Source organism: Rosa rugosa, chromosome 1, assembly GCF_958449725.1.
Source record: "Rosa rugosa chromosome 1, drRosRugo1.1, whole genome shotgun sequence".
Taxonomy (NCBI): domain Eukaryota; kingdom Viridiplantae; phylum Streptophyta; class Magnoliopsida; order Rosales; family Rosaceae; genus Rosa; species Rosa rugosa.
In genome coordinates, this window is record NC_084820.1 from 2,294,490 (window position 1) to 2,308,684 (window position 14,195).

Genomic DNA, 14,195 nt, shown 5'->3' on the forward strand with positions numbered 1-14,195 from the left:
TTACCTCGTATGAAAATTGAAGTGTTAATAGATTCAGCCTATTATCTGACCCCTAGAATACAATACACATTTAACTTGTGTATGGCCTTGTATGAAACAATGTGAGCAGTAACTACACCACCCATTATGCTAATTTAGTGTCAGGTTGATCTGCCTCAATATTTCCATACAATATGATAATAAATGACATAAAGAAATTGGCCAGAAAAATAAATAGAAAGAAAGTGGCCAACCACCCTAATAACTTTCAATGGAAATTGGGGGAAATATTGGCCTTTTTTGTTACAGAAGAAGAATATATTGAGTGGTTCCACGACCAAGACGGCAAGACCTACATGAGGATTGAGGAACAATGGTCGGAAAAAAGAGAGAGAGAGCTCATGTGCAATCAATTAGTTTTTACTATTCTCACTGTAATTTTATAGCCAAAGAGATTGCATATTTTTTAGTTAGATATATATTATGTACATATATAAAGGTTTAATGCGTGTGTCTGATTTGAAGTTCAATGAGAAATATATGTTTTATTTTTACTATTAGAAATAATAGATAAAATAAAAACACAGGAATAAATTACATAGCCAAATATGTTTTGGACAAAACATCAATAAATAGCTTTCTGCATCACATGACGGAAGGATTTTATGTTGCAAGCTATAAAATAATGTTCTCGAAGTTACAATTTAAACTCCATGCACTTGTAGAGGCAATAAGGAGACAACAAATAAGTAAGTGAAAGTCTCTTTCAATTATAACTAATGCATAACCATTAAATCATGTTTTATAAACATTCATAGAGGTCATAAACTTTCACAATAAAAACTAACAAGAAAGCAATATTTCTAGCATATGCTACTAAAAGGTTACCATTGTAATCTCCAAGAACAAACTTTGAATCGCTTAAATTTTGAGGGTTTAGACCATACTTTGAATTAGAATACCTCTAGCATATGTGTTTCTATCGATGACCAATCACTATGCACATAAAACAAAATCTCTATTTCTCAATTCTCATATGTAGTCTACAATTTCTACATTATTCATTTCACAATAACAATATTTTCATTAGTGATGTTCCTATGTAGTATGGATAGTTATGAACTACGGAAGTGTATAATAAAATTTGTCCATCACAATCTAAACGAAGGAAAAAGTTGTCCTAACCTCATCTTGTTCACCACTGCATAGGAAACACAATAGTTGTCCAAAGCAAAGCAAAAGAGGTGATAATTACCAGGGCATTTAACCCCAGTAATAGTAAAAAAACCAGCCTAATAGTAATTAAAAATTGACACCGACTCAACTATGTTAGAGAAACCCGCATATCCAGGCGAAAATAAATCCAAATCTAGCGTTACAAAAGAACCGTATACGCCAAACCGCTTATCACCCACTATAGCCAGAAATCCAACCCATCGTCGCTCTTATATATAAGCGTAATGACTTATCACATAACCGATCATCATCTCGTCTCGTTCTCTCGCTCACGCTATTTAATTTGTCTGCTACCATTTTCTCTCTTTCTCTCTCTCTCCTCTTCCCAAATCCCTAATCCTTCTTCTTCTTCGTATAAATAGTTGAGCTTCCCCAAGACCAAAATCAAAGAAAGCTAGAGAGAGAAAACTAGAAAGAGAGAGTTCTCAAACCCTCTCCGATCTGAGCCATCAATTCCAGTCCAGGTAAACCTTCTCCTTCTTCATTTCTCGGTTCGATGTTTCGAAAGCGCTTGGAATTTTTTCTGGTTTTGATTTTGGTGTGATTTTGGTTGTTTGGATTGTGATAGGGTTTTTTGTGGTGTAGTATTGTTGAAATTGAAGCGTGGAGGTTTTGGATCTCTGACTGAATTAGGGCTTGGCAGAGACGAAGATGTCCTCGCTGAGCAGAGAGCTTGTGTTTCTCATACTTCAGTTTCTGGATGAAGAGAAATTCAAAGAGAGTGTTCACAAGTATGCTCAATTTCCTATTTACTTTTGTCAGTTTATGAATATCGTATTATGTACCTTTTTTTTTTTTTTTTTTTTTTTTGAATTGAGGAATAATGATTGAATTAATTTTTACTGTGATTGTGATTGTGGTTGTGGAGGTTGGAGCAAGAGTCAGGGTTTTTCTTTAACATGAGGTACTTTGAAGATATGGTGACAAATGGGGAGTGGGAAGAGGTGGAGAAGTATTTGTCTGGTTTCACCAAGGTTGATGATAATAGATACTCTATGAAGATCTTTTTCGAGATACGCAAGCAGAAGTACCTTGAAGCTTTAGACAAGTAGGTGGTTAAGTTTTGTTGTAACTTTTTTGCCTGTTTTGATTAACTTTACTTGAGTTTTGAAGTTATTTGGATCCGGTTTTGATTAAAAATTGGATTAATGTAGGAGGGATCGAGCAAAAGCTGTGGACATTTTAGTCAAGGACTTGAAAGTGTTTGCAGCATTCAATGAAGAACTTTTTAAGGAAATTACACAGCTGTTGACTCTGGAGAACTTTAGGTCAGGAGGAATTGATTGTAGTATTGTTGTTTTGTTGGCTGCATTTTTGTGTCTGTTTTGTGTATGACGTTTCTTGTTTTTGGTTTTGCATTGCTTCTCAGGGATAATGAACAGTTATCTAAGTATGGTGATACAAAGTCTGCAAGGGGTATAATGCTTGCTGAACTGAAAAAGTTAATAGAGGCTAACCCATTGTTTCGTGATAAACTTCAATTTCCTACCCTGAAAAACTCAAGATTGCGGACTCTTATCAATCAGAGGTACTTGAGAACCTCCTTCCTCATAGTTCTGAGACTTGATACAGTTTTCCTTGCTTTAATTTTACAAGGCATGATTTCTCAACTCAACTTTTGTGACATTACATTTGTAGCTTAAACTGGCAGCACCAGCTTTGTAAGAATCCAAGGCCTAACCCTGACATAAAGACCCTATTTGTAGACCATAGCTGTGGACAACCGAATGGTGCCAGGGCTCCATCCCCTGTTACTAATCATTTAATGGGGGCAGTCCCAAAGACGGGGGGTTTCCCACCACTTGGTGCTCATGGAGTAAGTTGAACAGCAATATATTTTTTCTCTCGTAGTAAGTGATCTACAAGTTAATGTCTTACTCTGGGTGTATATGCATATGTAGCCCTTTCAGCCCACACCTGCTGCGCTTCCAACATCTCTTGCTGGATGGATGGCCAACTCATCACCTGTGCCTCATCCCTCTGCTTCCGCCGGGCCGATGGGTTTGGCTGCAGCTAACAATGCAGGTACTGCGGTATTACTGGCTGTTTCTAGAGCTATATTAGTGGCTAGCTATAGGGAGCCTTGTCCATTGTTAGTGTGCTCTAAATTTTACAAGATGCACTGCACATATCAAAAAAATGTGTTAGAAGTTTTATTTGCTTTCTCCTTATTGGGTTTCATCGCTTATCGTCTTTTTCCTCCCTAATAGAATCTCTTTTCTTCTACACATTTTACGTACATGTTTGGTGTTCCTTACTTGGGTGCATTGTCTTTGTTTGAAACCCATTCTGTCTCTACTATTTTTTCAATTTAACATGGGCTTCTGTTTAGCTATTTTTTTCTTTTCGATATTCCAACTGATTTCAATATTTTAGTTTTCTTTACAAATTTTACTTATCATTATAGGAGCCCTCCTAAAGCGCCCTAGAACTCCTCCTACCAATAACCCAGCTATGGACTATCAAACAGCAGATTCTGAACATGTGATGAAGAGATCAAGACCTTTTGGAGTAACAGATGAGGTATAAATCTTAGCTGCTAATTGTTTCATATTCTGATTTATCTGATGGAAGTGCGAGTTATATATACTAAATTTGAAGTTTTCCATTCTTTTTTATGTACATTCTCTTGACAATATTTATCCATTACAAAATTCTTTGTTTTCCTGAATAAATTCCTCAACCATTGGTAGCTGTATAGTATATTTATGCAATGTGCTAAAACATCAGCTAAAACATGACTTGATGATTAAGGATGGTTAAGATTTCTGGTGAGAAAGCAGCCTCGTTCAGTTTTGCAAATTAGGAACTTAGATTGTCTCAATAACATTTGGATTAATAGTAAACAATTTACACACTAGTCCAGCATTAGGTGATTTGTGATTGGCAAGTTGATGTCAACGATCGTATCTTGATTTTTTATATTTTTTTAATGACAAATTTTTTTGGTAATCTTCGTAGTTTATGCAATTGGTCTTATATTAACTTAATTTTGCAACAGGCAAATAATCTGCCAGTAAATATTCTGCCAGTTGCTTATCCTAACCAGAGCCATGGTCAGAGTTCCTACTCTACTGATGACTTGCCCAGGAATGTAGTCATGACAATAAATCCAGGTTCAGCTGTCAAGAGTATGGATTTTCACCCAGTGCAACAGATTCTACTACTTGGTAAGTAACTATTCAGGGTGAGAGCTGATCTCAATCTTACTCTAAACAAATTATTCTTTTTGATTTTTTTTTCAAAGTTAAATTTTAGCTTTTATGCTTTCCGTTAATTGATAAGTGATTTCACTCTTTCAGTTGGAACAAATATGGGTGATGTCATGATATATGAGTTACCAAGCCATGAAAGAATTGCTATTAGGAACTTCAAAGCCTGGGACCTTGCACAATGTTCAGTGGCTCTGCAGGTTTGATTTTCTTTTCTGTATTTAACTGAGATTGAGTATCATGTGTATGCTTGTTGGAGTCATTATGTGAGTGAACATGTGCCTTCTTATTGTCCAATAGGCAACTTTGGCCAATGATTATACAGCATCGATCAACCGTGTAGTGTGGAGTCCTGATGGAACTCTTTTTGGTAAGTGTTAATGGTGTTGTTTATGTATTACTTATTCTCATTTTAGAAGGTGACCCTGCGAAGTAAATGTTTTCAAGAATTAAAAAATGTTAACTCAGGCTTATTCTACAGGTGTTGCATACTCTAAGCATCTAGTTCACATATACTCCTATCATGGTGGTGATGATTTAAGAAATCACCTAGAGGTTTGTCCATCAAACAATACCTTTGAATTTAGTTATCTCATCAAATACTACTTTATTTATGTTTATTTTTTTTATCATTGGTCTCTTTTTTTTTTTGAGTTATCTTAATTCATATGGGTAAAGATTGACTTAAGCATGGGTGTTTCTTGTTTTCAGATTGAGGCACATGCTGGCAGTGTTAATGATCTTGCTTTCTCATATCCAAACAAACAGCTCTGTGTTGTGACTTGTGGCGAGGATAGGGTTATCAAGGTATGATGACTTGCGCTACTTTAGTCTCTTTCTGCAGGTTCAATGATAGTTATACATATGTTCAATATTTTGCAGGTGTGGGATGCTGTCACTGGGGCCAAGCAGCATACATTTGAGGGCCACGAAGCACCTGTATACTCGGTGTGCCCGCATCACAAGGAGAGTATTCAGGTAATATTCATTTCATTTATCATGTTGATAATAATGTAGCATGAAAAACTTGCTATTTGTTTTTTTGGTTTTTGGTCCCGTCTCTACTATATGTGTGCACACTACTTTCCAGTCTTTGGGATGCACAGATGGAAAAAGCTACTCAAGGCATATAGATTCAGGATATGGGTTGATAAATACAAACCTTTGTACAGATATGTGATTGATCCAAGTTAGTCTTACTCTTACTAGATGAGGAAAATATGAAACAAATTCTTATCATAATAGAACAAACAATTGGAAATTGAAATTGGGGGATCCTAACAACAATAAGTCCTATGTTGTTTCAGTTATTCATAAATTGTAACTATAGTTTCATGTTTAATAAATTGCATAATATTGATAATTTTGTGTCTATGTTCTAATATCCTACTATAATTCTTCTTTCCAGTTTATTTTCTCGACAGCAACTGATGGAAAAATAAAGGCATGGCTGTATGATAATGTGGGCTCAAGAGTTGACTATGATGCGCCAGGACATTCGTCTACCACTATGGCATACAGTGCTGATGGATCAAGGTAGGCATAATATCTAAATGCTTTACAAAGTCTTTTCTTCCATTAGTGATGCGATGTTTGGTTTTCTTATGTATAATATTGTGATGGATGTCTAATCTCTGAACATCACAGGCTATTCTCGTGTGGGACAAACAAAGAAGGGGATTCATACTTGGTGGAATGGAATGAAAGTGAAGGAGCTGTAAAGCGTACCTATCATGGTCTTGGGAAGCGGACTGTTGGGGTTGTGCAGTTTGATACCACCAAGAATCGATTCTTGGCTACTGGTGATGAGTTCATGGTTAAATTCTGGGACATGGACAATGTTAACCTTTTGACAAGTACAGATGCAGAAGGTGGACTGCCGGTAGGCATTACATCATGTTTATTTATTTATTTTTTCAATAAAGTCGTTCTTTCCAACTAATCATCATGGTCTCAAAATTCTGCAGGCTTCTCCTTCTATTAGATTTAACAAAGAAGGAATACTGTTAGCTGTCTCAACAAATGACAATGGTATTAAAATTCTAGCAAATTCAGATGGAATTAGGTTGCTGAGAACAGTGGAGAGTCGTACATTTGATGCTTCCAGAGCTGCTTCTGTGGCTGTTGTGAAGGTAAAGTTTCATTTTGGCATACCTTCAGATTCGTTAGCTTTCTTTGGTGGTGTTCACAATGTGTGTCTGCTTCATTATTATGCAGGCCCCAGCAATAGGAGCATTTGGATCGTCTAACATTACTGTTGGAACAGGCATTGGAGATCGAGCAGCTCCGGTGCCAGCCATGGTTGGACTGGTGAGTGTCATGATTATCTCTCATGGGTGACTCAAATCCCAGAAGAAATCCATATAAATCAATGCTAACGTAGAAAGTAAATAATCTTCATATTTGAACCTTCTCATAATATGTGTATTATGCCAGATGAACTGCTTTTGAAACAAATTTTCAATTCTTTTTTAATGGTAGAAAGAAGTGTTATTATGTTCAATGTTTTATTTTTCTTTTTGGATTTTGTGTAGAACAATGACAGTCGAAGTTTGGCTGACGTGAAACCTAGAATTGTTGATGAGTCGATAGAGAAATCCAGGATATGGAAACTGACAGAAATCAATGAATCATCACAATGCCGGTCTCTGAGGCTTCCTGACAATTTAACGGCAATGAGGGTATTGATTTTCTTTTTGTCTGTAGTTGTTCAAATTACTCATTTTATTTCATAATCTGACAAGATAGTTATTGCAGGTGTCTAGGTTAATTTACACAAATTCAGGACTTGCCATATTGGCATTATCATCTAATGCTGTGCACAAGCTCTGGAAATGGCAACGAAATGACAGAACCACGATAGGGAAGGTATATTATTCGTACGTTAGATGGTTGCATTTAGTATTTTGTGCATGTTCTGAAGTTTGTGATTGACAAAGAATTCGTCTCTTGTAGGCCACAGCTAGTATTGTACCACAACTGTGGCAACCTGCAAGTGGCATACTGATGACTAATGATATAAGTGATACAAACCCTGAAGATGCTGTTCCATGCTTTGCACTTTCAAAGAATGACTCTTACGTTATGTCAGCTTCAGGGGGGAAAATATCCCTGTTCAATATGATGACATTTAAGGTATGGTGTTTTCCCAATACTTCTCTCATTCACCATGTCAAGTGTGCTGGTTGGTAGGTAATGATAAGACACTGCAATGTGTATGAACTGTGCATGCTATGCATAAGAGAAAACTGAACAACCCCCCCCCAACCCCCCTCAAACAGGGGTGTGGGATGAGCACTTTGGGGGTGGTAATAGAATCACTCCACTGCAAATTGTTAATACTCTATTTCTTGTAGTTGGATGTAGCTCGCTTGCTTATTCCAAACCATCAGATTTCTATGATCTTATGTTTCCTCTATTGTAGTGGACAATGACAATATTATGTATATGTTATAATCCTGTTACGTTATCTGAATTGCAGACGATGACAACATTCATGCCTCCACCCCCAGCTGCCACATATCTGGCATTTCATCCCCAAGACAATAATATCATTGCCATAGGCATGGAAGATTCTTCCATTCAGATTTACAATGTTCGGGTTGATGAGGTCTGTATTAACTGAAACTATAGATTTGTTACTTGGTTATGATACTGCAACATGGGATTATTAACAAATTATATATGCTCCCTTGTTACAGGTTAAAACTAAGCTAAAAGGTCATCAGAAAAGAATAACGGGCCTTGCCTTCTCACATGTTCTTAATGTGCTTGTATCCTCGGGAGCCGATTCTCAGGTATTAATGTAGACTGTTTGGGTGTGTATATGTTTGCATGTCAGTCTGCTACTGCTAAGATGACACAAGAAGCTTTTTATCACAAGAAGCCACACCAAAAGGATTAGACATAGTTTCCAAATTGTTTATAGGTCAACTTCATAGTGAACTGATTCTGTGGCATTTCACACTTACCATTGAAACCATTTCATTAGTATAACCTTAACAGCTTGGAATTGGTTTTCTATAATGCATCTCGCCTGAATGTGTCTACCCGGACTTTGTCCCATATCTCAGCCAAATTCTATTGATAGATAGCTCTCTTGCTTTTCACTATTGTTGCTGTCTCCTTGCTGAAGCAAGAAAAGCATGATTAGCTTGACTAGCTTCTGGAAGTCGTCAATGTCTTTATTTCTGTTCTCTGCAGTTGTGTGTTTGGAATACAGATGGATGGGAGAGGCAAGCTAGTAAATTCCTTCAGATTCCAAGTGGGCGAGCTGCTGCCCCTCTTGCAGATACTCGGGTTCAGTTCCACTTGGATCAGATACACTTGCTGGCAGTTCATGAAACACAGATAGCCATTTATGAAGCACCAAAATTAGAATGCCTCAAGCAGGTGAGTGTCTCCCCCCAACCCCCAAAAAAAAAAAAAAAAAAAATTCTTTTGCTGTGTTGTTTTAGGATTTGATTAGTGTTACTGACGTTAATGGAATGATGTTTCTTATATAGTTTGCCCCACGAGAGGCTAGTGGTCCAATCACACATGCTGCTTATTCCTGTGATAGCCAGTCAATTTATGTTAGCTTTGAAGATGGAAGTGTGGGGGTTCTTACTGCTACGACCCTCAGGTTGAGATGCCGAATATTACCAGCTGCTTATTTACCTCCAAATCCAAGGTAAATGCATTACTTGTCAGTATGATGGCAGTGTCGATGTACTTTTTTCAAACTTACTTCCTTTTTAATTAGGGTACTTGTGGTCAATTAGGATACTTGTGGTCTTTATGTGTTGGGAATGACATATCTAACAACAAAATTTTAACAGCTTAAGAGTGTATCCTCTTGTTGTCGCGGCACATCCATCGGATCCCAATCAGTTTGCACTAGGTCTTACAGATGGTGGAGTGCATGTACTTGAGCCATTAGAATCAGAAGGAAAATGGGGCACCTCCCCGCCAACTGAAAATGGTGCTGGGCCTAGCACCGCTTCTGGAGCAGCAGGTTCGGATCAACCTCAAAGGTGACAATATTATGTGCATCCTTTCGACAACAAACTTCCGAGTGTATGTATCCATCCGTGTGCCCTTTCCTGGTCTCACCATATTTATTCATTTTTTGTGAGGAAGCTGCGGATATAGGAATCTATAGTTTTAGGATACTTGAATTAACCCGGTAGAATTGGTTATAGTGGCATCTGAAAGTAGGTTGTGTGAGGCAATTTCCCTCATTTAGGATAATTGGAGAAGTATGAATTCATAGTTTTAAGTTTTGAAGACAATGCAGTGCCGACCAAATCAGACAATGAGGGAATTCAGCAAAAGATTTTAGTTTCTTTGATTCGCGGCAACTGTTTTTTTTTTTTTTTTTTGTCTAAATTATTTACCAAGATGTTACCCAGATTTTAGTTTCTTTGATTGGGAAGCATAGTCAGACATGTTTATCAAAAGTATTTATGATTGTAATTTCCTGTAGTTAATTTTCTGGTGTTAATAAGAAGTCGGTTCATTGCATCAAATGTGTGTTTATCCTAGTTTTGATAACCTTATTTGCGCATCTGCCAAGCCTAACAAAATCGCAACCCAAATTTAAGAGATTCCGAGTTTGGTTGGATATCTTTTGTGTTGATGGGAGACTATTTTCTACATTTTAAGTGGGGAATTGCAAGAGAAGGAATATTGCAAGTGTCTTTGAGTTAATTTTTGAAATATAAGACCTAATGAAAATGGATTTTGGGTTATTCTAAAAAAAAAAAGAATAAAAAAAAAGGATTTTGGGACGACCTCTGCATTTGACCAAGGGCAACAAAATTTTCAAGCTCTACATAGTTCTTACATGGTTGAGAGATGTACCATGTAAATGTCATCTCCGAACTCTATGGTCTTAGCTCTCATGAGCCTAAACACGAAGACTACCAAAAAAAAAAAAAAAAAAACAGCATTGCCGACCACATTTTGTAGTTAAAGGCTATGCCGATGAAATTTTGTTGTTAAAGGCTATACCGGTGAAAAAAAAAAAAAAACCAGCATTGCCGACCACATTTTGTAGTTAATGGCTATGCCGATGAAATTTTGTTGTTAAAGGCTATACCGGTGAAAAAAAAAAAAAACCAGCATTGCTGACCACATTTTGTAGTTAAAGGCTATGCCGATGGAATTTTGTTGTTAAAGGCTATACCGGTGAAATTTCATAAGCAAATGCCGTTTCATAAGAATTTCATGTTGGTGATGGATTTTCGTACCTCCGTAGATGTATGTAGTTAAACAGTGCGACATATTTGCTTAGTTGGGATACCATTATGAAGAATGTTCCAATGACAAATAGTCATTTAGTTGGAGATCATGTTCTATAGTATTGAGCATGTTAATATTTTGCTCTGATAAAAAATCGAGGAATTCAGTGCAGGGCCGTGACCTTAAGCCAGTGAGTTTTTGACGCATAACTTAGCACGTTCTAAAATTCGCTAACTCAAATCCGTAAGGCTTTGTTGGTAGTTTGAAATGTAACTTTAACAAACTTGTTATTTGAAACGTTAATTAAGGAACATGTACTTAATTGATCATCATTTCATAAGCATAAGCCCGAGTCATGAATCTTAATCAGAGGGTACCACAATCATAACGAGTATGTCCATGCGAGTCGTAGAATATGATCGCCATGAACACAATGCATATGAACTTGATAAATTTTGATGAAGTATCATGCATTTTCCCAATTAGGTACGTCTGCAAAGATAGTCTTAGAACTCGCGGTTTCCGCTCTTTTAGGTATTCATCAAGTGCTTCTTCTACCATCGTCTTGCTTACTCTTCCACTTGGAATACCAACAATAGTCTTTCGCGCCAAGCACCTAGCCAGCACAACTGCATCTTCCAAAGAGGCTGAGCCACCTTGAGCAATGAACGGAGCCATTGCATGCCAGGCATCTCCTGCCACTGTTACTGTTCCCACCCGAAATCGTCTTCGTAGTATGTCACACGTTGGTCGGTATCTCATATAGTCAGAAAGATGTAGAGACTCTAGTGAGCAATTCTCTACCATCTCTTTGATGCTAGAAGGAAAGTCCTTCACTGATGCAGCTGCCATATCCCCAATTAATTTCTGGCTGTGGGAGATCTTGGACTCTGTTCATACATATATACATAAGTACGTACGTACTTAAATTATAAAACGGTAGGGGACTAGTATCTAAATATCTAATTTAATTACATACTGCGCGATATATATTTGCGAGTAAGGAACCAATAGACCAGGTTGGTGGTCATGGGCAATAGTCCGACTTGAACATCATCTTTTTTGGTGAGTTTGAACTCACTGCCGAATTCATGACCACTCGGATAACTTGTGAAACCTCTTATCCCACATACGTTGAATATATTTGTAGCCGTCGCCCCCATCATATATGAAATCGTAGAGTTCACTCCGTCGCATCCGATCACAGCCTGAAGGATGGTCCATACATTATTTAGAAAAAAAAAATGATGATAATAAGGTTTAGAGACATTGGCAGGCACGTACCGGAATTCTGAACATGGAGCAATACGTACCTTGGCATTCAAACTGGTTCCATCTTGAAGTTGAAGAACTGGAGAAGAAGTTATGGGATCCAACTCGATAGAAAGTACGTTGCACCCAAAACGTACGGTGTTCTTTGGCAGATTATCAGCCATGATATTCATCAGATCAGTCCTTTTCACACATCGTAATTCTTCTTTCCTGTTATGATATTACATACAACTTAAAAAATGTCACTGTTTTTATGAAGCTATTGAGGAAAAAGAAATTCTAACATACTTTTTTTCTGGTGGAGAGTAGAAATGTAAAGAAAAACAAAAAAAGCTTGATCAAGAACTCACCCAACTGGTAATTTTTGTAGCTTGTTATCATTAAGTGACTTGAATTGTCCCCTGAAAAGAAATCAAATTATCAAATCACACAGCAGAAATTAGTAGTAAAACATTATCTGCTGAGAATATAATGCAACACTAGTGAACACAGGAATAAACAGTGAAGCGAAGAAAAAAAAGACTAGAAACAGTGAACATAGAGATTATTTTTCTTATTACTACAGTGAAGCAATCCCAATTCCCAAACAAACTCAGAACAATTTTTTCTTTTTTATGTGTGAGAGGGAGAGAGAGATTTACGATAGTATAGGATTAGCAGTTTGTCTAAGATAGGAGGCAACACCAAGTTGATCAAGTGCACGCCATCCATTAGAATGAATAATGATAGCTACTCCCGTTGCTCGCAAACTCTCTGATCTTTCTAGGACCAAGCTTCTTATGCCCTTCCTGCACCCCAGAAAATATCAGATGATCCCTCACTTCTAATAAGGATCTATATATTGTTCTCTATATATGTGGAAATGCATCAGATTAATCCAAAAAAAAAAAAAAAGACAAAAACTAAACTAATTAAACCTGTGAAGAGCAAGAGCAGTGGCAAGGCCACAAATCCCACCACCCACAATCACAATATTTTCTCTTGTATCTTCTGCCATCTCCATCATCATTGCCTTTGATCTAATTTTCTTCTTGTAAAAGAGAGAATTCCAAGTAACTAGCTTGTATGTTTAAAGTGCATATATATAATTCGCAACGCACCAACCTTGCATTAATTAACAAGCATTCTTTGCATGTTATTAATTCCACGAATTGCATGGCTAAGTTTATGATCGAGCATTCGAGCCGCACAAGTTCAATGAAGGTTCCTTTATTATAGGGAGGGAGGGAACCAAATTTCCAAAAAATATTAATTGTTTTCTGTTTGAGCCCAAAAGTAATTTTGGCAAGATCTTTTAGTGGATTTAGCACAGCGGGCCGATACCTGCGGCCCAAAAATAAGCCTACTCGGGTTTGGGTTACAGCTTCACCCATTCCGTGATTGTTATGGAAACCTTATTGGAGTCGGGTAGCGGAGATTGAATAGGAAACTTCAATCAATAATCCTTCTATGGCAAGGAGCAGTCGAAACCCTAGGTATATATACCAGGTTTCAAGGACAAGGACGAATCAAGGACCTCTCTCAAATCAATCAATCCTAGCGATTACAAAGCCTCTCCGGAGCAAACCTTCAACCTCGTTGAAACCCGGTGACCGCGCGCCAGTCCCAGTCTCTCCAAGAGCCGACTGCCAGTGCCACTGCCACCGATACTACCAACGAAGCAAGGGTAACGCCCTCGCAACCCAGCGAAGCTAAAGTCACGCTTTAGCAAACCCTGTGCTTTCTCCAAACTTCCCAGTGATTGCTCTGCTCAACCTACAACGTTGAGTATCGATTCGGTGACGCGAAGAGATCACACCCAAAGTCCTTATCCGTAAGGCAAGAAGTCCTTTCTCGGAAGGCACAGAGAAGAACCTTGTGGCGAGGTTGGTGCTCTCCTCGTCCACAATGCTTGAAGAAGAAGTCAGGTCAAGGGACTGCGCCGACGACTGCACCCCACGGTGCTGGCACGCCTGCGCACACGCTCAAAAGAGACAGTTTGCAAGCCAACTGGTTTCCGCGTCAAACATTTTGGCACGCCCAGTGGGACGTACATAGTGTCTCTTCGTGAACGTAGCCATTGGGAAGTCAAGCGAAAATCCTTACCAGAAGGTTTACGCTAACTGTCCTAAGCATAAGACCTCCAGTTACAGACCGCATTCTCGCGCGGACTGTCGTGGTCTTTCTGAAGAACAAGTGACTCAAAGATTTTCTCGTCATCTCCAATCATCGGATATGTCAGCTGAACAGGGAGAGAATCACCCGACCATTACTGAGGGTATGAGTGTCACT

The 14,195-nt window shown here is 38.0% G+C and overlaps 2 protein-coding genes across 2 annotated transcripts; one reads left to right on the forward strand and one right to left on the reverse strand.

The window, feature by feature from the left end:
* Positions 1 to 1,524: 1,524 nt before the first annotated feature.
* Positions 1,525 to 9,937, forward strand: LOC133709955 (topless-related protein 4-like). Its single transcript, XM_062135921.1, has 26 exons — positions 1,525 to 1,679; positions 1,784 to 1,946; positions 2,084 to 2,263; positions 2,370 to 2,483; positions 2,585 to 2,743; positions 2,854 to 3,031; positions 3,117 to 3,240; positions 3,623 to 3,738; positions 4,217 to 4,385; positions 4,518 to 4,627; positions 4,728 to 4,797; positions 4,909 to 4,982; positions 5,139 to 5,234; positions 5,310 to 5,405; positions 5,836 to 5,963; positions 6,075 to 6,309; positions 6,395 to 6,559; positions 6,645 to 6,737; positions 6,962 to 7,108; positions 7,185 to 7,295; positions 7,383 to 7,562; positions 7,909 to 8,037; positions 8,129 to 8,224; positions 8,631 to 8,819; positions 8,933 to 9,099; positions 9,248 to 9,937. Exons 2-26 carry the CDS (start codon positions 1,867 to 1,869, stop codon positions 9,444 to 9,446), a joined length of 3,405 nt encoding a protein of 1,134 aa, XP_061991905.1. The 5' UTR covers positions 1,525 to 1,679; positions 1,784 to 1,866; the 3' UTR covers positions 9,447 to 9,937.
* A 1,081-nt stretch (positions 9,938 to 11,018) lies between these two features.
* Positions 11,019 to 12,927, reverse strand: LOC133724280 (monooxygenase 1-like). Its single transcript, XM_062150975.1, has 6 exons — positions 12,842 to 12,927; positions 12,566 to 12,712; positions 12,275 to 12,325; positions 11,966 to 12,134; positions 11,632 to 11,860; positions 11,019 to 11,542 (listed from the first exon to the last, which is right to left on the reverse strand). Exons 1-6 carry the CDS (start codon positions 12,925 to 12,927, stop codon positions 11,019 to 11,021), a joined length of 1,206 nt encoding a protein of 401 aa, XP_062006959.1.
* Positions 12,928 to 14,195: the final 1,268 nt, after the last annotated feature.

Coding starts and splice junctions, on each gene's coding strand:
- LOC133724280 (XM_062150975.1), bottom strand. CDS start 12,927: ATGGAGATGGCAGAAGATACAAGAGAAAATATTGTGATTGTGGGTGGT. Junction 12,326..12,565: donor ACTGCTAATCCTATACTATC/GTAAATCTCTCT, acceptor ATTTCTTTTCAG/GGGACAATTCAAGTCACTTA. Junction 12,135..12,274: donor CTACAAAAATTACCAGTTGG/GTGAGTTCTTGA, acceptor ATATCATAACAG/GAAAGAAGAATTACGATGTG.
- LOC133709955 (XM_062135921.1), top strand. CDS start 1,867: ATGTCCTCGCTGAGCAGAGAGCTTGTGTTTCTCATACTTCAGTTTCTG. Junction 2,744..2,853: donor CGGACTCTTATCAATCAGAG/GTACTTGAGAAC, acceptor TTACATTTGTAG/CTTAAACTGGCAGCACCAGC. Junction 5,235..5,309: donor GCGAGGATAGGGTTATCAAG/GTATGATGACTT, acceptor AATATTTTGCAG/GTGTGGGATGCTGTCACTGG.